Here is a 27,397-nt window from a genome sequence, read left to right as displayed (position 1 = left end):
GCTGGAGGAGACCCTATCTCCTGATTTCGGCATAGGTGTCACTGCTGCGAGTAACCACAAAGTCAAAGACACGGTGAGTAACACTACCTGTGATTATAGTTGCCATTAAAAGTCCCCACTACAGTTCTCAGATCAGCAGATGACCTTGATCAAGAGCAACTAAGTTGGCTGATCAGAACTCCCCCCAGCACTGCCACTGATCCCACCCCCCCACCAGCACTGCCACTCGTTCAACTCCCCCACCAAGGAGTAAGACAAGGAATAAAAATAGAGAGTACAAGGAAGGGAGAGGAAAAGAGGGGGAGGAACAAAGAAAAGGGAGAGAAAGAATAGGAAAACAAGAACAACGACTAGAGAGAGGGAAAGGGGGAAAAAAAATCAAGAAATTGGGAAAGAAAGAGATAAAATGGGAAAGGAGAACAAAGAGAAAGAGTGGTACATCCTAAAATGTACCATAAGGGTTTTTAATACTGTACGAGTGGTAGGGACTCAGGGAGCACTAAATGTCCGTGGGTTAGCGGCGCAAATCACTTGTCTTGACTTGGGTGCCGACAACCCATGCTACGAAAATAATTTTACTGTTAGGGGAACCCACAACTTGGGGAATTTTATCAAGGGGTCATGACACTAGAAAGGTTGAGAACCACTGCTCTAGAACAACAGTTAGGGAAACTTGATGCTCTTGTTGCTGCAAGTGATGTTGCTTTGGCTCGAATCAATGTTGGTAATGTGGAGGAGTATTTAACCACTTCAGCCCCGGAAGATTTGCCTGCTTACTGACAAGGCCATTTATTGCGTTACGGCACTGCGTCGCTTTAACGGACAATTGCGCGGTCGTGCAACACTCTACCCAAACAAAATTGATGTCCTTTTTTTCCCACAAATAGAGTGTCAGGAACGGTGTCATCTCCGGTTTCACCTGCTGGTGGCACTATTACATTCAGCACCAAAAGGGTGTAATTCCAGTGGCCACCAGCGGGTGTCTCCCTGCCTGGACTTCAGACTTGCCATCAGAACACCTGTCATGGATCTGCTGGACTATTTCGACCCGCCCTGAACTAAGCCTCAGTGCTTCAGAATTCCTCTGCTAAGCCCTTGTCCCTGCCAGTACCTGCTCTTGTTCCAGCCTGTTACTGTTTGTTCCTGGACCCGTTTGTGTATCCTGTCCTTGAGTCCTGTTTCCTGTTCCCCGGTCCTTGGTCTGCTTCAGTATTCCTGGTTTCTGTTCCCTTGTCGCTTTTGCCCATGCCTTATTTTTATTTCATGTTTGTTTCCTTGCTCGTGTATTATATTAGATAGATAGGTGGGTTTGGGGGTTTGCTGTGTTTTCACCATTTACTTGTTTTTGGTTTGCTGTCTTGTTTTCACGTGTATCTTTATCATTAATAATAAACATATTCTTGGTAATAAAAGTCGCAATAAGCGTATATTGATTGGTTTGTGCAAAAGTTATAGTGTCTACAAACAATGGGAAAGATTTCTGCCATTTTTATTATTATTATTATTTTTTTTTTCACTAGTAATGGTGGTGATCTATGATTTTTATCGGGACTGCGACATGATGGCGGACAGATCGGACACTTTTGACACATTTTTTGGGACCACTGACATTTAAACAGCGATCAGTGCTATAATATTGCACTGATTACTATGTAAACGTCACTGTCAGGGAAGGCGTTAACACTAGGGGGCGATCAAGGGGTTAACTGTGTTCCCTTGTGTGTGTTCTGTAGGGGGATGGGAGTGACTAGAGATGACAGATCATTGTTCCTAGCTAGTAGGAACACAATCTGTCTCTCCTCTCCTCACAGAACAGGGATTTGTGTGTTTACACACACACGTCCTTGTTCTGGGTCTCGTGCCCGCGACCGCTGGCCACACGCATTGGGTCCCCCGCAGTGCAGCCGACACGCGAGCACCTGCTATCCCCACTTAAAGGGCCGACGTACAGCTACGATGGCTCGCAGGAACGTGCCAACCTGCCGCAGTATGACGGCGGCTGGTCGGCAAGCAGTTAAACAAAAGTGCTGTAACTGATCTTGAAATTGATTCAGGAGTTGAAATGGAAAACGGGCCTGATCTTTTCAAGAATAGTAACATGGTGACAGTGGAGACTTCTGATGAGTCCATTGCTAGTGACTACTCCTCGGACAATGAAAGTGTAAAGTCTGTTGATTCCAATCATAGTAATGTTATGCAGCAATGTGAGTCTTCATCGCCATATGCTCAGAGAAGGGCCAATGCAGGGAGACCAGCTCTCAAATGCTTTGTATGTAAAAAGTCACATTGCTAGGTATGGTTTGGTGGCTAATAATAATAATATGCAAAAGAAATCGCACTACCCTAAAACTACACCAAGGCATTATGAAGTTTATTCTGCGAGATGGGGTAGCAATCCAAGGCATAGAGGCCATAGTAATCCAACCCGTGTCCCTTTTAAGGCCCAAACTGACTACAAACTGAAAATAATCAGTTAAGGCAAGAAAGGCATCAGTATGTAGAACAGCTAAATAAACTCATGTTCACCAAGGTATAGCACTGGGGGAACAAATGTTTTGTTAGCAGCCTTTAATAAGTCACATGGATAGAAAAAACTTTCTGTTTAATGTTTCTTTGCTATGAATAGGGTTTAGATGTGAGTTTCAGAGATTTGGCCTTAATTTTTGGAATATTATAGAGGGCCTTATGTATTTTTAGTATTTTCAAGGATAAGCCTTTGGATTTTTATTGGTCATTTTTTCATTTATTTATTTTTCTTTTTTTTTCTCTCTCTTGTTTTGGTATTTTATTTTTATTTTTCTTATTTGTTTATTCATTTATTTTATTTTTGTTTTGTTCAAGTGGAAAAATTCCAAACTGTTAGGTTTAATCCATCTGAAGGGGGGGGGGGGGGTAAATTGACTATGCCCGAAAATTATCAGCTGAATGCATTTTGTTTAAGACAAGAGTTGGTAGAAAGCCATTTAAGCCACTGAAGTTATTGTAGGTTTTTTTTTTGTTTTTATTTTCATTCAGGTGGAAAAAAAAAATCCAAAATGTTTAGATTTTGTCCACCTGAAAGGGCAGTTAGTGCATAGGTCTTAAGGAACAGATAAATGCATTGTTTTTTTTTTTTTCTTTCTTGGCTTTTAAAATGAGAATTTTTAGAAGCAACATTCACTTTAATTATTTTTTTTTTTGCTCTTATCACGGGGATCCATTTTAGAGTGGGTTCAGCCTAAAGAAGTCATGGTTGTTTTGATAGTTTGGTACGAGTTGTAGAAGCCAGGAAAACTAAGTTGCTGGGTTCCAAGGGAGGTTCTATAAGAAAAAGTGCAAGCGAATAGATATTGGGAATAAGTATTTGATTCTGCTCTTGTTTTTCATTTCCAGATTCCTGGTGAAGCAAGAGATTGGAAAGGTCTCTGGAACGTGGATGAAAGATGTTCATCTGGTTGGCAGTTTGTCTCTGCCATGCCACATCACAAATTTGTTCTGACAAACATTCAGAAGAGAAGGGACAGACAAAAAGATTAAAATGAATAATTGCAATATAAAGTTTATTTTCCTTATGGACACTTTAGTGCTAATGCTGCATCTGAAAGACTGCCTACCAACAAGGCTTGTGGCTCTTCTGTCATTTATGAATGCAAACGTACATTAAATACAAGTGCAATGGGTTGAAGGTTCGGGAAGTAATATAACCTATACAATCCTTCAGAAATAGAAATGTAAACTGTTTTTTTGGTGAGGAATTAGAAGAAGGGAAGTATGTTTTTGTGTGTGGCATACATCGACATAACCAAATGGATATGATGCAGGTACCCAGAAGGCTGACACTTAGGCATAGTAAGGTGTCTGTTGGCCAAACTAGGGAGCCCCAGATGGCACATCAACTGGGTGAAAATTTCCTTGAGGGGGCGATATCTTATCAATCCTACAGAGAGGTTCTCGGTTACTGGACATGTGGGACACCAGAACTGGACATGGGGGAGATACGCCTGGTTTATGTCTCACCTGAGGTGTTTGAACCTTGCACAGGTAATGCCAGTGACTACACACAAAAACAACGGGACTTCAACATCTCACATTGGTTGATAGAAACCTATTACCCTATATGTAAGAATAGACACTGAATCAAGTGCGATCTTTGTACCAGTGGCTTACTCACAGAGATGTGCAGCCACAGAATGAGGTTCATTCAGAACGCTTATTTCTGAGGAGTAACCAAAGAAGAGGGATGTATTCAGTAGAGCTGCACGATTCTGTCTAAAATGAGAATCACAATTGTTTTGCTTAGAAGATAGATCACGATTATCTCACGATTCTCGCGGCATAACATCATCTTTCACATTAAAACAAAAAAAAAATTGGGCTAACTTTACTGTTCCTTTTTTTTTTATTCATTGAAGTGTATTTTTTCCCAAAAAATTGCAATTGAAAGACCGCTGGGCAAATACAGTGTGACATAAAATATTACAGCAATTGCCATTTTATTCCCTAGGGTCTCTGCTAAAATATATATAATGTTTGGGGGTTCCAAGTAATTTTCTAGCAAAAAATATTGATTTTAACTTAAGAAAGAAGTGTCAGAAAAAGATTTAGCCTTTAAGTGGTTAAACTTCCTGCATTTACACGTTGTTGAAAGCTTGGCAGACTGCCTAGATTATTTATTTATACAGAAGTGCTATCCCGATCTAAGAAGGAAGCTTAGTTACAATGTTTCAAGTTAAAAGACTCGGCAGAATGCCCAGATGCTTTCTTTTGACAGCTGAGTGAGCAGATAAAATCTCTCCACTTTTTTAAATGAAAGAATCGGCAACCTCTGCAGGAGAGATCGTCAGGGGAGGTGAATCGAGATCACGATTTTTTAACGATTAATTGTGCAGCTCTAGTATTCAGCACTATATTGGGGGGAATAGGAGCTGGGATGGGTGTTATTAATGAAGTGGACATCGGTATCCTGAGGAACAAACTCTCAGCTATAGCTTCAGACAGTTAGGTCTCATGCACACTGCTGCTGGTAAAAGGACGTTTAGGAGCAGTTGGGAGTTTTTTTTCAACTGCTCCTGAACTCCCCTCTATGTTATCTTATCAGTACATGTACACAGGGTCGTTTACAGTCGTTTCTAGGCAGTTGAGTTTAGAGGCTTTTTTTGTAACACAAAAAAAATTGGGTTTAGAAGCAGAGTTTAGAGGCATTTCAAGCGCCAAATTCTTCTAAACGTGGCTAAACACTGTAACTCGCATTTAGCCGGGTTTCGTTTACAGGTGTTTTTAATTTTTGGCTATTTTGAAAAATGATTCTAAACGCAAAACGCAGCAAAAACACTGCTAAACACGGCATGTAGACGTGGCAAAACGGACGTTTTAAACGTGGGTTACTATCTGTCAAGTTAAATTGTTCAGGAGAGGTTGTAAAAACGTCCCGTGTACATGAAGCCTAAGCGGGCTTTGTTACTCAGGGAGAAATTAATGACATCCTTAATAGCATTCAACAAAGTCACAATAATACCCAGGTTAAAGTGGCTCAAAATTTTATCCACCATTTTAAGAGGTTGGTAGAGAGTGTGGTAGTACAGGGCAAAAATGTGTCATGGGCTCTGGTGTGTCACTCAGGGGCAAAGCGGCACATGCTGGGAAGCACAACACGTTAAGACGGTTATGGACTGTTTCATAGGAGCCATTTCTGAAGAAGGGTGATGTGTGCCCTTCAGGCACAAAGCGGATAATGTTGGAAGGCAACACGGTTTAATATCATATGTCTGGAGTTTTACTTCCTGGTTGATACAGCCATTTGGCCTAAGTTGGAATTTGCAAGTTGAACCAGCAGGGTGTTCATGACAGGGAGTCATAAATGGGAATGCATATCCTAACAGGATGTTCTCGCAGGTCTCCTAATGTGAGGTAGGGGGGTAGAGAATCACCAGATAAGACCTCCTGGGGAGGTGCGAATTAAAACGTCCTGAGTTACAGAAGATCAAAGGCCAGCTGTTAATGAAGGATGACCCGGGTCAAATAGTGGTGATTCATGGACGAATGCTGCCCCTAGTGGACATTACAGCATACTTCCTGGAGGATGGGAAGAGAAGAATATATTTCCTGGCAATTTAGGAAGGACGACCACTTAAAGATTCTTATTGGATACAGATGGCTAGATAGGCAGACAATGGCTGTTTGTGTGGGTGATGTCTGAGTTGGCTTTAAAAGTACTGACCGGCTGGAGTGACTTCCTCTTTTCCATTGAGCTCAGCCGAGACAGCATCTCGAGGAGGACCTTACGTAAAGTATAATTTATGCTCTTTTGTTTTATATGCTCTGTAATATTTTCCTTTAGTGTTTTTATGTTAGCATTCCTACTTTCTTGGGAAATAAATGAGACCCTTGTTTATTTAAGCAGTGTTTTTATTTTTTTGGGGTTTTTTAGCTAACTGTTATTGTACCATAACCATTAACTTTATCACAGCTTTGATAGATTAGCTAACTATAGGAATGGACAAGTTAATACATATTTATAATAAATAGGGGAAATCCAAAACCACCCAATATTTATTTCACCAGGTATCCCCCTTGTCTCGCAGAGGCAATAACCAACATAGGGGATTCCATGCAAAACTTGGTAACACAGTTATTTGTTAAGAGATTTGAGGCCCAGGTTAGGACAAATACCCCTGTTGGGTTTTGGTATCATAAGCAGGTTTGAATACAATTCTTTAAACCTGTAAGTGCGCATACACGGGAGATCCAAGATGGCTGCTTGAGCCGGGACCTCCGCACCACCATAGACTAACTGCGCCCACAGCAGCACGAAACTCGCCCCAGGAAGGCACCCAGCTAGGGGACCGGTCCCCGAACGATCGAGGCACCCCCCAAATGAGCAACCCGGCAATCCGCCGTGATCTGGGGCCGCAATTCGAGGCCTCCACCCGAGCCTGGTGTACGAAGATGACCGCCGCAGCCGCTGCAGGCTCCCAGCCTCATGCTTACAACACGGACGGAGGCACAGAACAAAGGCAAGTGCTCACCCAAACCATCCTGAACTATACCACTCTAGTCCATGGGATCAGCCAGCAGGCTATTACTCCCTCACCTGCCTCCACAGAATCCCTCATTGGCCACACCATGGGTGAGCAGGCTTTCTCCCCTGCAGGGCCTAACAGGTCTTTCCACGGTGACTTCACAACCCCTGGCCTGCATTCCCAAAGCCACAACTTTAATGCAGCAGACCTATTTGGCAAACTATCAGCCCTCCTAGAAAGGGGTTTAGCTACTATTGCGGCCAAAATAACAGAGGACATAAAATCAGACCTGCAGAATATAGTATCCCAGATAGAAGCAATTAAAAGTAAAGTGGACCTTACAGCTGCAGTGTCTAACCAAAACTCGGACCTGATCCAAACTCTGCAGGACCAACTTGATACCACTTTGTCACGCATTGATAATCTGGCAAATAGGTCCAGATGGTACAATTTTCGGATCAGGGGCTTACCAGAAACCATCATAGATGTATCGGCAGTGACCAAAGACCTAATCAAGTCTCTACTGCCTAACACCCAACAACAGCGACTAGAATTGGATAGAGCCCACAGGGCCGCCAAGGAAGGACGGATCTCCCAGAGACATAATAGCCACACTATTATGCAATAAAAGAAGCTGTCATGAAGTAAACTCGTACTATGACCCCCCAGATCTTTGCCGATCTTTCGCCCTCAACAATTCAACGTAGACTCTCCCTGAAGCCACTTCTGTCCGCAATGTCCCAGAAGGACATCAAATATAGGTGGGCATTCCCGTTTGCGGTAAAATTTTCTTACAACGGACAAAACCAGGCCTTCACACCAACTTCGCATCAGGAGAAAAGCTCCTCCTAAACCTGAAAATTTCCCAGGACTCAGAAATGGAAACGTCCTCCTCCTCCTCCAGACCAACCAAGAAGCCACCACCTGTCAGGCCCCCCCCCCCCCCCCCCGGAACAAACTGAAAGCACGAAGATCGGGTAAGAAAGGTCCAACATGATCCCACACCCCAGTTAATCGTTGGCTCCTCATAGACTATCTAACACAATGTTAGATCTCCTTTCTTTTGACCTAGGTCATCCTGCTGGCTTGGGGTTCTGACCCCTTCCTCCCCATTAGTGGTCCTCAGCCTCTAAACATGAGGCTCTCCCATCCCCCACTCCCCTCCCCCTTTTTTCTCCCCCCCCCTTTTTTTTTTGAATGAGAATCTGGAGTCGTTGGACACTCTTCTTGCCCTGATGTGCTTCATGTTTTTCTTTAGAGTCGTTCACACGCTACAGAACGGAATGGGTCAATTATTTCCATCGCTACAAAGTCTCACTTAATGACCCACCCATCCTCCCTCCCAAATCTCTACCCTCGCCCCCCCCCCAACCCTTCCCCTCCCTCACCCTCCCTTCTCCCCCTTATACCCTGCCTGATCATACCTCCCTCCAAAAGTTTTTCTATCCTCACCTGACTGTGGATTAATCACTCAAATATTTTTTGGAGTGGAAGACAACTTTGAGGGTATATTCACACGTTCAATGTTCATGTTTATTATGTTCTGTGTTTCCCCTGTTTTTACTTTTTTTGCATGTTCCCAGACTGGTCAGTTTTATTTTCATGACCCTTCCCACTGAGTTTGTGATAACCACAGCTAAAATATAGTTTATCTTGGGCGCCCTGGTCTGGGGTGGTTCTCACGCACCTCCTCCTATTCTTTGAATCCCTTGAGGCTCCAGGTTAGAGGATTGTCGAGACTTTGAGCTTGGTCAACCTACTTTTTGCGGTAGATGATGGCTCCTGGGGATCCCTTCTCCCCCCCCCCCCTCCCCCCGGGATCTATCTCCTTCATAGGGAGAAGTTCCTTTCTTCCTCTTCTCTTTCTATCCTATCTCTCTTCACCTTGCTGCTCTATCAAACAACAGCTAACAATTTTATCTATGACAGAATGTCTCAACGACAGGCTTCACGAGAAAATCCAACAGCTCGAGGGGGAAACTCCAGTTGCACGATACCATAGGCGGAGACTTCTCCTGGTAAGTGTCAGTGAATGCATCCACAACCCTGTCCTCTGTTCCAATGGCTAGTTCCACCAAAAACTCTCTGAGGATCGCTTCCCATAATGTTCAAGGGATGAATTCCCCTCTCAAACGCAGAAAAATCTTCAATTTTTACAAATCGCTCAACCTGGATGTCATTATGCTTCAGGAGATGCACTTCCTGATCCGGTACAGTCCGATGTTCCTACACGCACACTTTCCCCAGTTCTTTCTAGCAAACGTAGAAAATAAGTCCAAAGGGGTAGCCATTGCATTCTCTAAGAACTGCAAATTCTCCTGAACCTCGGAAATTAAGGACCCCGAGGGCAGGTTTCTCTTAGTCAAGGGTACGATAGAGGGTCAACTATACTCCCTGGTATCTTATTACGCCCCCAACAAGGGACAAACAGCTTTCTTTGCTCGAATATTTGACACCCTCAATCCCCTACTTGAAGGTACAGTCATTCTAACCGGTGACTCAAACACTGCTTGTGATCGGGGAATAGACAAATCTAAACCCCTGGGGAAACAAAGCTATTCATCAAATAGCCAAATTAATACACTCTCAATGTCTTGCAGACGTTTGGAGAGAACTGAACCCCTCCACTAGGGACTTCACCCACTACTCTGCTCCGTACCACAAATACGCCAGAATTGATCACATTTTAGTCCCCACACACGCAATCCCCCTGGTCTTAAAAGCACAAATCAGAGACACAGTATTGTCGGATCATTCTATAGTTGTAATGTCCATCGGCCTCTCCTCCCCAAAATCCTCCCCAAAATCTAGACAGACATTGGAGACTGAATGAGTCCCTACTGTGGGATCTAGTCAGAGTTACCATGCTCGAGAAATCTTTAAAAAGACTACTTTAAACTCAACAACACTAATGCCCTGTACACACGGGCGGACATTTTGGCAACAAAAGGTCTGACAGTCTTTCCGACCGACTTTCGACCGACTTTTGACGGACTTCCGCCGGACTTTCGAACAAATGGACTACACACGATCACACCAAAGTCCGACAGATTCGAACCCAATGAGGGGACCCCAGCCCCCAAACATCCCCTGACCCCTCCAAAGCCAGATAAAAATCCAGAGGATGTCAACTACCGCCCTATTTCACTAATAGCGACCTTAAAATACTGACAAAAATCCTCGCCAACCGGTTTTCAGCCTTTATCGGCAATTACATACACAAGGATCAAGTTGGTTTCATTCCTGGCAGACAGGGCCCTGATCAAATTAGGCAGGCAATCGACATTGTCTCTATTCTCCAATCCAACTGGTCCTAAACAAGCAGGGATGTTGCTCTCTTTGGACCTGATTCTGTCCCCTGGCCGTACATCTTCACTCTTTTGGAGTGATGGGGCTTTGGAGACAGGTTCATGGGCTTAATTAGAGCTCTCTACTCTTTCCCTCAGGCAAGAGTTCACCTACAGGGTTATTACTCGGACTCAATACACATTGAAACAGTCTTTCTCTCGATAATCCCCAAATATTTGGGATGTCAGAAGGTTCTTTTTTATCTGAAAGTTAGAAGTTTTGGTTCTACAGTTGCGATTAAGGCCAGCCACAGTACCGGTCACAACTGCGGATACGTGGTGGGATGGGGTGTAGATTTGGGGGGCTATGAACCCAGCCCGGCACAGCTTGATCCCCATGGGGGTGTCGGGTGTAAAGGGTTCTTCCCTGGTCTGCCCTGATCTCTCCACGTCTGTTGTTACCTCTACGGCACCCAGAAACCTTACATATGCTTCTGAATCAATCTGGTTCATGATCTGGGTTCAAACATATGCCTTATGGTCTTATATTCGCCTATTGTTTCCCCAATATGTCTTTGTAATCAACTTGCTGAGCTCTAGAGCACTTTTTCGGAGTTAATCTTATATTGTGATGCAAAACTCTGTTATCAATATTATGATGTCCATTTTCTAAATGTATGTTATTTCTTAACCTGAAAATAAAAAATTTTGAGAAACAAAAATTCTTTAAGCCTGTAGCCTTGATATAGGCAAATTTGAAGGTGCTTACTCACTGGCACCTTGTCCCAACATAGTTGGCCAAAATGTACCATTCTGTATCACCCTTATGATTTAGAGGTTGTCAGATGCCGGGGACAATGTGCCATGTCTCGTGGGAATGCCCACAGATTTGTGGCTTTTGGAATGGCATCATTGCCCTGAATTGTAAGGTGGCAGGACAGTCAGTTCTAAAAAACCCAACCAAAGCAGAGTCCTGGGAGAGGAAATACCCGCTTAGTGCCACACCACTCATTAGGGGAAGTGTATCCAAAAAGCCATACATATGTAAAAAAACAAAAAAACAAAAAAAACAAAAAAAACAAAGGATAGAGCACCTCAAAGGCTACTATAACGGTATAAATATAAATTATTGGACATCAAAAATACCATTACAGTACAAACCCACTGACCCAATCAGTCAGCAACCCAATGAGGGGACCCCAGCCCCCAAACATCCCCCGACCCCTCCCCCCCAAGCAGCTCTCCCACCCAAAGGCCTCTCCCCCTACTCCAGTGTCCCAAAAAGGCACCCTATCACCTATAATCCCCTCAAAAACCCCAGTCCTTTGCTCCACCAACCGATGATAAGCTCCAAAGACACAAAAAAGGGGCTGATGGCCCAGAAAAATCCTAACCAGGCTAAAAAATATACAGTCTGATGAAAATAGTTAAAAGAAAGAGAGTCTCATGCATGCATGCATGCATGAACAGTCCTGATCTGGTTGCTCCAACACTGGATATTAAACTACCTGCTTCACAAAATGAATAACTGGGACAATCTCTGTTATAAACAGCTCTGTGATGATTTCAAGTGCAGCAGGAATGAGACCATGTCTGTGATAACAAAAAAAAATCAGTTTTTCAGGTATATCACAAGCTGCAATCCCTGTCATCTCTGCTAAATCCAAACTGGGAAGGAGAGATCCCTTCATGGCCACAGATGGATGGATCTGCTGTGAAAGATAAAGTTAGCTGTGAAGTAAATCACTGACATACTGTATAAGACACTATGCCATACAATGGATCTCACCACATCCAGGTCCAGCAACGGAATTCCTCTCTCTGTATAAGTTTCAAACTATACACATGCAGGCTGTGTGTGGTCAAACACAATATTCAGATTTCAGGCTATATGGATGAGCTGTGCTCTGTGCTCCAGTCCAAGCAGGGATAACCCTGTCTCTGTGTTCCACACTCTGAGCATACAGGCTGTAATTAGATCTCTAGGCTCTCTGCTGTGTGCAGGCTCCAAGCAGCCTAGGTCGGCTCTGCTCTGCAGTGTGAGAAAAGTGCCGTCAGGAGTCTTCCAGCTACAATGAGCTATTGGGTACAAGTGATGCTGAATATGTCAGTGTCCAGTATGTTCCATATGCCTGGTAAATGCCTGGTAGGAATACCCTTCTGAGGTCTAAGACAGGTATGCGATGGAGGTGCACACAGTGGTGCATGCCATGGAGAGGGGGATAGACCCCTGCAATTGCCTACATGTTTCGGCCCTCCCACTATTATTATTATTCGGGATTTATATAGCGCCAACAGTTTGCGTAGCGCTTCACAACATGAGGGCAGACAGTACACTTACAATACAAATCAATACAGGAGGGATCAGAGAGCCCTGCTTGTTAGAGCTTACAATCTAGAACTACTGGGGGCTTCTTTACGCCAATGGCTATTCCATGCATCCCTTACATTTTGCTTACTTGTTTCAGTGATAACAGTACTTTGGTACTGATGTTTGTTAATTCCTATGTAAAACTTCTAATAAATATTTTGAAAGTAAAAAAATCCTTTGAATCTGTCCCTCAGAAGGACTGTAAAAAACACTCTCTGGAACAAGAGATGGTTCAGGGCAGATTGTAAATCGAACTGTCCTTGAACAGACTTCAGCTGGTTTGAGAGAAGAGAACAATGAGAGGGTACAGTTTGAAACTCTATTTTGTACCCTTTTGAAACTACCGATTGAACCCATAGGTCTGGGGCATCTGTAACCCAGAGGAATGTAAACTGTAAGACATTCCCCTGTTCTTAGGAGTGAGGATGCCCCTAATTGTGGGGAGGGCTTTGTAGCAGACTTAGTGAACGTTGTGTTCCAAGTCTTGCACCGGGGAAGGGCTGAACTGTGGCTTTGAAGATAAAGCATGAGGAAAGCAGTATGCCACTCTGCATTTTAAGGAGGTAGAAGCCTTGAATATGGAGGTTTTGGAGCCTTCTGCTGTGGACGAAGGACCTTTCCTCTTGTGACATGTGGGAAGCAGTCTTTGTTCATTCCATCCCATGCTCAGCAAAACAAAAACGTAACTGTCATGTGTACTGGACTTCTGTCAAACAGCCTTCTTGGGTCACATTTTTAATTTCCGTCCCTGTAACTACAGAGCTTTGGGTATACAAAATGACATACACCTTGTATAAAATATTTGTTATACTGTAAGTGGAACACAAATTACTTACAAGTTCTTAATTTTTTTTGATATATAACGTCTTTATAAACAAAACCAAGTTTCATAAACAAAACAAAAATATTGCTTTTTGACAAACAGAAGTGCAACTTTAAAATATACAGTATATAAACCCAAAAAAGGTCATCTCTATTGGCTGTAATGCCATTGCACATATTTCATTTCATTTTTTTTTTTTTTGCTTGAGACATTTTGGTCTCATTTATGGACTGTTTAATCAGGGACTTTATTAGTTACTTTTCATTTTGTTTACTAATGTATGAGGTTTAATCACTATCACCTGTCACTGGGTTTACGGATTTATATTGTTTATTTAGTCAGCGCTACTATTTATCTTAACTTATATTGTAAATACTTTTATACATTGCACATATTGCTTGAATAAATTACCAACATTAAATATTAACCACTCCAATACCTGCCACTTTCACCCCCTTCCTGCCCAGGCCAATTTTCAGCGCTGTCGCAGTTTGAATGACAATTGCGCGGTCATGCAATGCTGTACCCAAGCAACATTATTTTTTCTTGTCAAATTTGTTTATTGAATTTTAACAATTAGCATACATAAGCACATATGGTGGCAGCAAAAGAAAAAATCACATATATGGTAATAATATTGAGTTGTAGTTCCAAAATAAACTTAAAGGAGTTTAACTAAAACAATTTTAGCATGGATCTAACTACTCAAAAGATTGTGTCATACATTGTATAAGAGAGGATAAAACCAACTTAGACCAGGTTAATATAAGATGACCTCAGATAAAAAATAAAAAAAAAGGTCTTTATTATCAAGAGTATAGTAAGAAAGAGAAAGAAGACAGAAGATAAAAGAAAAAGTAATCTTAGGTAGGAGAAAAAAATAGATAGGGAAGAAAGAAATGAGAGATAGTAGGGGTCCCCGGGTTAGTACATGGTAATAAACACATACCATGAATGCAGAGAATGGAAGTATAAATCGAGATTACCCAGGTCTTAGTAGAGAAGCATCAAAATTGGAAGGCAAAAAGTGAGTCACCCAGGGATTCCATATATTCTCAAAGTTGGATATTTTATCTTGAGTTATAGCCTCTGTTTTGGCATGGATCATTGCTTGATTGACTATTTTTTAGTTTCAGCAATTATTAGGCGCCTTTCACACGGACGGCTATTCTGCCGCAGTTAAAAGCATGTTTTTTTTCTGTGAAATTGAAGACACCAGGCACTGCGATCAGCTGCATTTGTACAGAGCGATTAGCTGTGGTTGCGTTTAGCTGCGGTTTGCCATTTCCATAGCAACCCGACAAGGTACCGACTCATATTGAACGGGGATCCGACTTGGATCCCCGCCAATACCAGGCACTGTGTTTGGTATGAATCTTGAGGGGCCAAATTTTAAATAAAAACCCGGCATGGATTCCCCTCCAAGAGCATACTAGGCCCTTCAGTCTGGTATGGATTCCAAGGGGCACCCCCTACGCCAAAAAAAATGGCATAGGGGTCCCCCCAAAATCCATACCAGACCCTTATCCGAGCACGCAGCCCGGTCGGTCAGGAATGGGGGTGGGGACGAGCGAGCGCCCCCCCCCTCCTGAACCGTACCAGGCCGCATGCCCTCAACAGGGGGGGTTGGTGCTTTTGGGGCAAGGGGGCACCCTGCGGGCCCCCCCACCCCAAAGCACCTCGTCCCCATGTTGATGAGGACAAGGTCCTCTTCCCGACAACCCTGGCCATTGGTTGTCGGGGTCTGCAGGTGGGGGGCTTATCGGAATCCAGGAGCCCCCTTTAATAAGGGGGCCCCCAGATCCCGGCCCCCCACCCTATGTGAATGGGTATTTGGTACATCGTACCCCTCGTTGTATTGTTTTGGTAGAGGCTGTGAAAACTTGGGGATAAGCTGAACCAAAATATTTAGGGGTCGCCTTATCTGCAAAATGGGTTTCTTGGACATACATGATGTGCTTTTGAGGAAGCCAAGGAGCAAAAAACTGTAGTTTACTTTTGTAGAATATTTAGACCTTGTACGTTTAATGTAAGGACATTTAAGGGGGCCATCAATAAATCTTAAATATTGAAATTTTGTAGTATACTGCATTCATAGATTGTGATAGTCTACAATTACCCGGGGGGGGGGGGGGGGGGGGGGCAAGAACCAAGAGGGGAGAAGAGACAGAATAAAGAGGAAGAAAGAGAGAGTAAGAGTCATATAGTCAAATAATAGTAAGTAAATTGTGCAAATAAGTAAGATGGCGGCGTACTGGGTGCGCAAAAAAAAAACGCTAACTCAGATGCCTCGTATCTATCTGAGGAAGTTCTCAAATAATAGGTCAGAATGGAGGTTTATCCTAGGACAGAAATATAGGGGGAGCAGTGACAATCTCTAGAGACCCCAACGGCCTAGATCTATATACAGAAAAAGAGAAATACTTGGACACCCAAGTTCGGCCGTTGAGAAAAAAAAAACGGGCAAGGGTACAAAAAATAAAAGGTTAATTAGCTATTAACAACTATACTGTAAGGTGAGTATATATACCTACAGGTAACCTGAGGGAAAAAATACATTAAAATAAGAAACTGTATAGTTTGCATAGCAATATTACTAATCATAGGATTGCCAGTAATGAAGAAGGAAAATAGTGATACTGATAAACAGGATCATTAACTATAAAACAATAGAAGTACTTCAATTTAAAAAATAACTAGATTTTTCTCTAAGATAAATATAAGTAAATAAGATTATAATGGAGACAATGGGTATCTCATTGGCTTAAAGGGGGAGGGGGGAGAAAGGGGGTAAATAGATAAAACATAAAATATGTTTATCTAAGGTTGTGGGGGTTAAAAGGGGGAGGTGTAAAACTTAATAGAACAGTATTATTGAGATTATACTGAAGGTGGTAAATTACTTAGTGACCTAAGAAAGGCAAAACCTTAAGATTGAATATGGTTCAAGAGGAGGAGTGAAAGTCATTCAGTGTCAGGATCTATATCAGGAGAATTGAATCGACTTCTCTTAGAGGAACTTTGTCGGCATCTATCTTTTTCAGATTTGGAGGATTCTTGAGGGGAGCTGGATGTTGTGTGTCGACGAGGGCTAGTTGAAGATCTTTCGATAAGATGTAGATCTTGTAGAGTGTTTTGTAGTTTATCTGAGGATCTACAGGAATGTTTGACACTTTGATAGGTAAAGCAGATAGAAAATGGGAATCCCCATTGATAAGGGATCTGGCGTTGCTGTAGATTATGAAGTAAGGGTTTCGGTGCACGTCGTTAAGCCACAGTAATTGGGGAAAAGTCAGCAAAAAGCTGATAAGGATGATCTTGAAAGATGAGGGAATCTTTTCCTCTAGCTGCAGCCATGAGTTGTTCTTTTGCGCGATAAAACTGGAATTTTGCAATAATATCACAAGGAGAACCTTCTGGTTTGCGTGGTGTTAAAGCTCTGTGAATCCTATCCATCTCCAAACGATTGATCGTGATTGACGATAGTAGTTCTTGGAGAAGTGCGGTCATAGTAGAATGAAGGTCAATAGTCTCAGGCATTCCTCGTATACGAAAATTTGATCGGTGTGCTCTATTTTCAAAGTCCTCTACGCGTATTTGCAGAATAAGGTTTTCTTCCTTAAGAGTCTCAAATTCAATATCACGGGACAGTAAATTCGTTTCCATGTCATCCACTCTGATTTCTAGGTCAGAAGTGCGCTGGCCTAACTCACGGATTTCTTTTGCGAGACTTTCAGATATATAGTCTGAGGTCCACTTTAAGGCTTTCTGTAACATTTTTTCTATTTGTCTCAAAATATTTGGACGTAGGGAATCTGTTTGTTTTTCTTGTGAGGCGGCGCTGCATTCACAGTCGGAGTCATTATAGGCATCCTGAGGTAACTGCAGTTGCTTATCAGCACGAGATGTGCCTGTGTGTGAGGAAGGAGGCTGTGCCATTTTACAGGGGCCTCTTGACTGTGTATCCTTGGCACTCTTTAGTTTATTTTTACCTCGGGCGGCACCAAAGACCATTTTTTTTATCCCAGGGTCACTGAGGAGGCTTATGGTAAGATTATTTTCCGTTTACCATGCCTTGCAGGTGTCTATCAGCCGAGGAGTCCCGAGAGATGTGGAACTTCAGCTGGACATGACTGTCGCCGGTGACTCCGCCTACTACTTACAAGTTCTTAATGTCATACTATAATAGCAAAATGGCTGCTTGCTGACCATCAAAATATCCTGCCCCAGTGCTTGTCTAATCTTTTCACAAATACAAGTTTGGGTGAATCATATATCACTGACATCTCAAGTCTCCCGCGAGGTGCGGGAGCCTCCCGCATTTCAGGAGTTGCTCCTGGACACCCGCAAGTGCTGCCCAATATCCCAGCTGCGGGACTGATCCTTGATTGTCCCCTGGTTCACAGTCAGGGATGATCAGTGCAGCAGGAGGGACAGCTGTGAACACCAATCTCCCTGTATAGCCGACATCCGCTTCTCCTTCTCTCCCCCCCCCCAAGGCTGACTGCTAAAAAGCTATACAGGGAGATCGGTGATCACAGCTGTCCCTCCTGCTGCACTGATCATCCCCAGCTGTTCCCTATATCCTCCTCCTCCAGCCCCCCTCCGTGTCCTCCTCCCCTTGTTCTCCGGCCCCCTGTCCTCCTCCTCCTTGATTTTTACAATATGTAAAACTAAAAGCTACTGACACCATCCACTGCCCTACTGACACCATCACCGCCACATACTCCCCACCCCTTCCCCAGAAGCACTGTGGAAAAAATATTTAAAGAAAATAATAAACAACATTTTAAAAAATAACAGAGAAAATAACAACAAATAACTACTGACACACTGCTCTACTGACACCGTCCACTACCCCAACCCCAATTATTGTGAAAAACAAAAATAAATTGTAAAATATAAAGAACTACTGACACCGTCCACTGCCCTGCTGACACCATCCTGCACACATACTACTCACCGTTGTACACACCACACTTCTCACATGCACATTATACCCACCTACATACACTCCGCAGTCCTCTCCTGCACATATTACCCACCGCCATACACTCCGCACTGTACATTCTCTATTTAATATTACTACATTCTGCATTATGCAAGTCATCTCAGACTCTATAAAACCACACCTCATTTAAGCCACGCTCAATATGTAGCACAGTTTAAGCTACGCCCACCTCCCTGAAATGAGTTTGCCACCTCCCTGAAATGAGTTTTTGCAGGTTGGGATGTCTGATATCAACATCCTAATAGAATATCTTTTTGGTCTCAAAAACAAATGAAATAATGTACTATTACCATAAAATGCACGGTATTACATTACCTGTAACAATTTTTCAGCTGTTGGCCTTTTCTTAGGATTTTTTGTAAGTGCCATTTTGACAAAATGATGAAAACTATTTGACCTTTAATGAAAAAAAATAAAAAGTTTAACAAATAAAAAAATAAAAATGTGAGCTGAAAAAAAAAAAAAAAAAAACACATTGCATAAGGGAAATACTGACTTACCATTTCATCTTGTCTTTTAACTTTGGTGGCTGGAAGTTACTTTTAGTCATTAAAAATAAGGCCCTAGAAAAAAATAATACCCATTTGTGTATTCAGAAACAGAAATAAAAACAAGATTTGATCATTTTTCTGGTAGGGCTTAAAAAACTAAAATACTCCCCACTGTAAAAGTATCCACATTTACATACTGTGTAAAGCCAGCCAAATCAATGAAGCAAGTTAATTTACTAATATGTTTATGAAAGAGAGATGGAACAAAACACTAAGGGTCCTTTCACACTGGGGCGGTTTGCAGGCGCTATTGCGCTAATAATAGCGCCTGCAAACCGACCCGAAACAGCCGCTGCTTTAATTCCAGAGGGCTTTCACACTGGAGCGATGCGCTGGCAGGACGGTAAAAAAAGTCCTGCCAGCAGCATCTTCGGAGCGGTGAAGGAGCGGAGTGTGAACCGCTCCCTTTACCGCTCCTGCCCATTAAAATCAATGGGACGGCGCGGCTATACCGCCGGCAAAGCGCCGCTGCAGAGGCACTTTGCGGTGGTTTTAACCCTTTCTTGGCCGCTAGCAGGGGGGTAAAACCGCCCCCCGCTAGCGGCCGATAACCGACGTTAAAGCGCCGCTTACAATAGCGGCGCTTTACCGCCGACAACGCCCCCGCCCCCAGTGTGAAAGGGCTATTAATCTCCACAAAAGCACAGTGAGAACATAGTCTGCCATTTAAAATGTATTTCTTTGTACTACAAGCTATAAATATATTAAGCAAAAACTCAATCCCTGCATATAAAACATAAATTTCATTCATCTTCTTTTTCAGCAGTATGAATATATATATATATATATATATATATATATATATATATATATATATATATATATATATATATATATAATATATATATATATATATATATATATAGCAAGAGCAAGTGAACACTGAACAAAATTAAAACAAAATACCTCATTGGATGCAAATCAAACATTGGAGGTTGAAGTTCTGCAAGCTCTATGGCTGTAATGCCAACAGCCCAGATATCACATAACTGGTTATAACCACCTTTTCTTTCCACAGCAGCAACTTCAGGAGCCATCCTGAGAATATAAAATAAAAAATAAATGTGTTACTCAAATATGAAAATTCAGAACTGTTGCATTTAGGGCTAGGTTCATACTAGTGCAGTTGTGACTTCAGTGCAATTTTGTAGTGTGACATTGGTGCATTTTGATGTGTTTTTCATGCTGCTGCGATTTTTGTAGGGGAAAAAGACTGCTCAATTCAGAGACGCTGGTTAAGGAGCCAACAACCCTCCCTGCGATTAGCTGGGAATTCCTGTCTGACAGCAGAAAGTAAACAAAGGAGCCCATCATTAAACAAAAAAAAAAAGAATGTGTGGGGATACATGTGTGTGTGTTCATTGGAATCTTAAAGCCCCCTTTAACAACTATGGGCCACCAGATACCCCCCCCCCTTTAATTGTGAATACAATCCTTTTATTCAAAAGAAAAAAGTCCCCAATTTGTACATTTATTGTCAACACTTTGCCTAGTAGATGCAAATCCACATCAATCATGTTGACTGATGGGTGCCTACACCCCCCTCCAAAGTTGTGGACATGTGGCCTGAACTCAGTTGGGAGAAGGGGGGGCACATACAAAGACAAAACAAACATGAATGTACAGGCATTTTGGTGCATTTCCTTTACAGTTCATGGCGCCAAAATTGTTCAGCAACCACACCAAAGTTCCACCAGCACCTTTTCCAAAAAGCATGCTGTGCTCCATCAATGTGAATGGGCATCATAGAGAATAATTGGTTTTCATTGTCATGTGATTCTGTGTAGCACAAGTCGCATCTTAATTTGCGGTAGTGTGAACCAGCTCTTAATCGTTTTCTTTTACCACTGCTTGGAATTAAACCCCAAGCAAGTATACAGTTAAATACTTAGGAACTTTTACTTGCCAAATGATTTGTGCTTCTGTCTAAAAGTAAAAAGAATAAAAAAACACCAAAAGCGCTGAAGTCCAGAAAATCAATGAAGGCAATAAGCTAATGGCAAGATGGATATAAAAGCCAAAACAGTTCCACAATAATTGTCAAAAGAGTATATGTATGGAAAGGAACCATTGAGATCCTAATAGTAGGGGGTAAATCAGTAGGGTGTTACATAGGTTTAGTTGTGCTATGAGACCACATGGTAGACCTGAAGGAGGCCACACCCTCAAACGTGTAGTCATAGCAACCACCAAGTGTCATTTATCAGCTGGCCTCCTGAGGATTACGTGCATGTGTCCTTGTGTGGAGTCTCTCTGCTTTCCAGGATCCTCGTGGACTATTGGACATATTCAGTTCGCTTTACATCAGCTTGGATTTCTGGACTCAGGAGAGCAACCACAGTCTCTATGGATGTGCTTGTTTTTATCTACACAAGGTGAGTGTACTTGATGGACTTGTGTCTTTTTTCAGCCTCACCTACTATGTAACAATAATTTGTCTATCTTTTTTTTTTAAAACTGTCACACTAGGGCCGTGCGTTCTCTCTTTTACTCTTGTCTTTTCATGCTTCTGTCTAAAACAGAGATAAAAACAGTACCTCACAAAAGTGAGTACACCCCCCACATTTTTGTAAATATTTTATTATATATCTTTTCATGTAACACCACTGAAGAAATTACACTTTGCTATAATGTAAATTAGTGAGTGTACAGCTTGTATAACAGTGTAAATTTGCTGTCCCCTCAAAATAACTCACACAGCCATTAATGTCTAAACCGCTGGCAACAAAAGTGAGTACACCCCTAAGTGAAAATGTCCAAATTGGCCCAAAGTGGCAATATTTTGTGTGGCCATCATTATTTTCCAGCACTGCCTTAACCTATTGGGTATGAAGTCCAATATAAGGAAGTGAAAAAAAACATTAGCCTATATTATTAAAAGACCATACTTTGAAAAAAAATCCTCCCAATCAACCCAAGTTCATTTATAGGAAGGCCCTAGAACTACGCACTATGTTGGCCAAAAATGTAACCAAACCTCCCAAGAGAGACGCCCCACTTTTTTGGACTGCACAGGTTTGTATAGATGTAAGAGGTGCAAGGGCGTGTAATACAGTTTTTAGATAGAGGCAGAAAAACAGGTTTTCTTCGGTCGTCATGGGGAAGCAATATGATATAAGACAACTCATAACCTGTGACAGTAGATATGTCACCTATCTGCTAATGAGTCCTTGTAACCTTCAATACATAGGTCAAACCACTAGAACGTTGACCAAAAGGGTGGAGAACATATAGACAATATTAAAAAAAGATTACGAGTATCACATCGTTTCCAATTACTTCAGACAGATACATGACAAAGACCCATCTTTGTTGCGATTTTGGGGTAAAGATAAAGTTTGTCCATATTGGAGAGGTATAGACATGACTAAGAAGGTTTACCAAATGGAGACACTATAAATATACAGGCTCCAATCTTTATATCCTTAGGGTTTAAAAATTGATATAGACCTAAAGTGTTTTATCACTGACTATTGACAATTTCCTGCTGGGGGTACTGTACTTCTATTAGCTCACTGTCTCTTTGTAAAGGGCCCACCATACATTGGGAGCCTTTATAATATGAACTACTAATTTATACTCACTTATTATAGGGTATATTTCTTTAATATATAAAAAAATATATTTTTACCTTATCAGGTCTGGTTTGTGGTCTATTTATCTATATATACATTTTTTATATGTAATTACTTCTATGTTTTTGCTATTTTTATACAAATCCCCCCCATTTTCACCTCTGTTTTAGTCAAATGGTTCCCACTTAAGTAGTATATACAGTGGAATCCATGGCCCCAGTCTATTATGGGGCCAATGGTTATATCCTTCCAAGATAGTGTTAATCGACCTCCAGTAAGCCACAACCAATAACAATTATAGTTGTGTATATCATACGGAGGTTTAAAGTATTATGCTTGTTTTTTAAACGTGTTGTATTAAGCCCCAGTTCACACAGGGGCGACTTGTCAGGCAACTTAGCCGCCTGACAAGTCGTGTCCCGTTCTGTACTACGGAACCGTTCTAATAGGAGCGACGCAAGTCGCTCCGACTTAGAAAAAGGTTCCTGTAGTATTTTTGGGGCGACTTCAGGCGACTTGCATTGACTTCTATACAGAAGTTGTTTTGCAAGTCGCCGCTGAAGTCGTGTGCCAGGTCGCCTCGGTGAGTGGACCTGCAAGTCGTGCCGCCCCTGTGTGAACCGGCACTAATTGTATTGTAATGAATACTGCCCAATATTGTGGATTCCTATTTTAAATGAACGCGATCGCGATATAGATGGGTGTATTCAGTATGGGCGCATGGATATGTTTTGGCCTAGGGCAATTTCCAATCCAAATGTCTCCCCTTCCTCCATTTTGGAGGCACCCAACCAATAGAACCCGTTCTTCCATTATGAAAGCAAATCGGAAACGGTGGTTTATCACTTCCTGAAGACGGCAAGTACAGTAAAACGTACGTCGGGGTGGGGATTCGTCACTTCCAGGTCCCTATGTGACTACCCACTAAGGCCCATCATCGAGAACGAATCGTTGATCACACATCAGCGCCAATTTGACAGGCCCCAGAATCATGCTGTAGACACCTAGTGCCAGGCTTAGGCCACGGATACACGTGAGTGCAACTTTTAAATACTGTCAAACACCTCTGGTGAGTTGGCATCTACCTCATGAACACCCGTGGTGAAGCCACTTGAAGACACATCTGTCTAGAAGCACTTTTTTATTTTTGGTGTTGACATTGTCACATTGGACTTAATGTTTTGCATTTTTCATTGTTTCTATTTTTTGATACACTATGTGCAAAATATTTATCACCTATTCATCATATGTAAAATGCACAAGAGTTATGCATGTTTGATTATGATTCAACATTGTGAGCGCCAACACTTTTACTTATTGCTGTTTTCAATTCAGAAGTGATTTCATCACTTTTTTAATCACTTGTCAAATGACGGCTGGGCGGTGCGGCTCTCATTCTGGGTGAACGTCATATGACGGCCTACCAAAACGTCCGCTCAGGCGCGCAGCATGGCGATCGCAGCCGCGCCGCGTTGATAGGACACGGCGCGACCCGATCTCTGTAGAGTCACATGTAAACATGGAGATACCAGTAATCCGCGCTCCTCGCCTCACACTGACAGAGTGTGAGGAGAGGAGAGCCAATCTGCAGCATCTCTTCACAGAGGACATCTAGGGATGGAATCAGGGCACTTGTCATCAGTGCCCCAATTACAATTAAGTGCCCACCAGTGCCAGCAATGTGTGCCAACACTGCTAGCAATCAGTCAGTGCTGGCTATCAATGCTGCCCATCAATGCCACCCATCAGTGCCGCCTATCTGTGCCCATCAGTGCCCACCAGTGCCGCCTATCAGTGCCCAAAAGTGCAGCATATTAGTGTCTCCTAATCAGTGCCCGCCTCTTCAGCGCCCATCACTGAAGGAGAAAAATTATTTATTTACAAAATGTACTGACAGAAACTAAGAAAAACTTTTTTTTTTTTTTTTTTTTAGGAAAAAATAAAAAACCCAGAGGTGATAAACCGCTTCAGCCCCGGAAGATTTTATCCCCTTCCTGACCAGAGCACTTTTTGCGATTCGGCACTGTGTCGCTTTAACTGACAACTGCGCGGCTCGTGCCACGTTGCACCCCAAACAAAATTGACGTCCTTTTTTTCCCACAAATAGAGCTTTCTTTTGGTGGTATTTGATCACCACCTTTTTATTTTTTGTGCTATGAACAAAAAAAGAGCGACAATTTTGAAAAAACTATTTTCAACGTTTTTTTACTTTTTGCTATAATAAATATCCCCCAAAAATATATAAATTTTTTTTTCCTAAGTTTAGGCTGATATGTATTCTTCTACATATTTTTGGCAATTATAACAAAAATCACAATAAGCGTATATGGATTGGTTTTGTGCAAAAGTTATAGTGTCTACAAAATAGGGGATAGTTTTATGGCATTTTTATTTTTTTTTTTTTATTTTTACTAGTAATGGTGGCGATCTGTGATTTTTATCGGGACTGCGACATTATGGAGGACACGTCGGACAATTTTGACACATTTTTGGGACCATTGGCATTTTTACAGTGATCAGTACTAAAAAAATGCACTGATTACTGTAAAAATGTCACTGGCAGGGAAGGGGTTAACACTAGGGGGCGATCAAGGGGTTAATGTGTTCCCTAGTGTGTGTTCTAACTGAAGGGGGAGTGGACTGTGTAGGGGAAGAGATAGATCGCTGTTCATACTCTGTATGAACAGACGTTCTGTCACTTCTCCCCTCAGAGAACTGGAAACCGTGTGTTTACACACACAGATCCCAGTTCTCTGTGTGACCCGAGCGATTGCGTGAGCCTGGCGGTGATCGCGACCGCCGGGCGCTCGCATCGGCTCCGTGGGTGAGCAGGGGGTGCCATAGGGCGTAGTGATGTTACATAACGTTGTTTCGCCCAGCCGTGTCATTCTGCAGCAGTGCACCTACGGCAGCTGGTCGGCAAGTGGTTAAATACCACCAAAAGAAAGCTCTATTTGTGTGGAGAAAATGATAAAAATGTCACATGGTTACAGTATAGTATGACCGCGCAATTGTCATTCTAAGTGTGACAGAGCTGAAAGCTGAAAAATGGCCTGGGCTGGGAGGGGGTGTAGGTGCGCCTGTATTGAGGTGGTTAAAGGGGCAGCCACACACATTTTATTTTATATTTAGGGCACCATCACCTGCTAATATGTTTCAGCCACAGCTGTGCTTGTCCTCTGGGTAGTGTGTGGGGGGTGTCCCTTCCAATCAGGTTCAGAGCTGTCCTCGCTCAGATCTGTAGTGTGTGAATTTAGATCCACACCCCCTGCTTTGTGCTGCAGAGAGATGCTGACAGATTGTGTCTAAATTCTGTGTGTTGCAGAAGGCTGTACAGGACAGATGGCTGCAGATAAACAGTTGCAACTTACGTAGGAGGATTTGTTTCATCTATGTGTATCACCTGAGGCTAGTCGGCTAGTCACTTCACTGGTTACATGTAAGACCCCTGGAAACAGGGGACACCTGGGAAAAGATAATTACTGCACACCCCAAAGTAAATCAAAAAGGTTAAGTTATCCCCCAGAAAACAGGGTTTTCTAGGCAGTAGACAATATGTAAAGGGTGACACTAGATTAAAATGAATAATCTTTATTGAAACATGATTGCAAAAGTCCAATATAATAAAACGAATGCTGCGCTAGAAAAGAAGTGTCCAAAAGGCTTTATCTATGAGCATCCAACAGAAACATGTAGGATCTTGCAAACACCATGATGTGCACACAGACAAGATGAAGTGCCAACCACCGTAGCTGTAGATTGAAGCTTACCAAACAGCAAGCAATAAAAGCAGGTCCTCACTTTTCCTGCACTCATTCACCAGTCATTGCCTATTTCTTCACCTGTCCCAAGCTCTCACTTCCACAGTTTACTTACATTCCTCCTTTCACAGTTTCACACATTCTCCCTTTTCATTTCACATACACATAATCATCACAGTGTTGGTGGTTTCATTTCATATGGTTTTTTAGACTTTAGCACTTTCCTTCACGGTTTATTTTCACTCTCCATTTCACACGTTTGTTTCGCACACACCTACATTTTTTCATCTTTCAATCATCCTTTTTTTTTTTTCTCCTCCCCCCCCCCCCCCCCCCCTCCATACCTGGTTTTCCCTCATCTTCCTTCCTTTCCATCCCTCCCCCCTCCCTCACACCTGGTTTTCCTTACCTCCCCCCTTCTCCCCCCCTCCTTCCCTTCATACCTGGTTTTCCCTCACTTTCCTTCCTACCCCCTCTCTCCCCCCCCCCCTTTTTTTCTTCTCTGTTCTCTTAGTCATTTCACTCACCCAATAAGTCCTAATATTATAATTGTTGAAACATGTCATACTTTTCAGACTGTGTCAACTTAATTATTTACATATTATCTTTGTTCATTCATTTATTCCACTAACCCTAATAGCTAAATACATAATTCCTTCCTATGTTGCTGCTTTTTATAATCAGACACACTTTCAATAAACTTAGTTCAAGTTTTTTCCCATTCATTTATGAATGTACTCTAAAATACGAATTTTAGTTGTATTTTTTCTACAAGCACTAATAGTGCTGTTTCTTGAAGAATTAGATTACAGGTGCTGCCTGCCCACACGTCCCTTACCGGTCACAGGGCATTTCCACAATTGTAATTCATCGTAAGTTGCACATCTGTGTTCTGCCTTTCCCCTTTGGGGTTTTGGTGGGCCGGGAGACGCTGGTCGGAGCCGAGTGGTGGGAGTCTTTGAGAGTCCAGGTTCAGGAGATACGGCTATACATATGGGATTGGTAACTAATGTTCCAAAA

General features: G+C 42.4%; 1 protein-coding gene across 1 annotated transcript in view; it reads right to left on the bottom strand.

The window, feature by feature from the left end:
• Positions 1 to 27,397, bottom strand: part of MAP4K3 (mitogen-activated protein kinase kinase kinase kinase 3) — a 1,235,976-nt gene that overhangs the window by 794,437 nt on the left and 414,142 nt on the right. The window contains exons 9-12 of the mRNA XM_073628950.1: positions 21,533 to 21,554; positions 19,948 to 20,079; positions 18,991 to 19,053; positions 18,806 to 18,887 (exon numbers count right to left, since the gene is read on the bottom strand). Coding sequence (XP_073485051.1) covers positions 18,806 to 18,887; positions 18,991 to 19,053; positions 19,948 to 20,079; positions 21,533 to 21,554 — 299 coding nt within the window. The remainder of the gene's footprint in view (positions 1 to 18,805; positions 18,888 to 18,990; positions 19,054 to 19,947; positions 20,080 to 21,532; positions 21,555 to 27,397) is intronic.

This window comes from Aquarana catesbeiana, linkage group LG04 (genome assembly GCF_042186555.1).
Source record: "Aquarana catesbeiana isolate 2022-GZ linkage group LG04, ASM4218655v1, whole genome shotgun sequence".
NCBI classification, from domain to species: domain Eukaryota; kingdom Metazoa; phylum Chordata; class Amphibia; order Anura; family Ranidae; genus Aquarana; species Aquarana catesbeiana.
The sequence above is the reverse complement of the archived record's forward strand: the minus strand, read 5'-3'. Positions and strand labels throughout refer to the sequence as shown.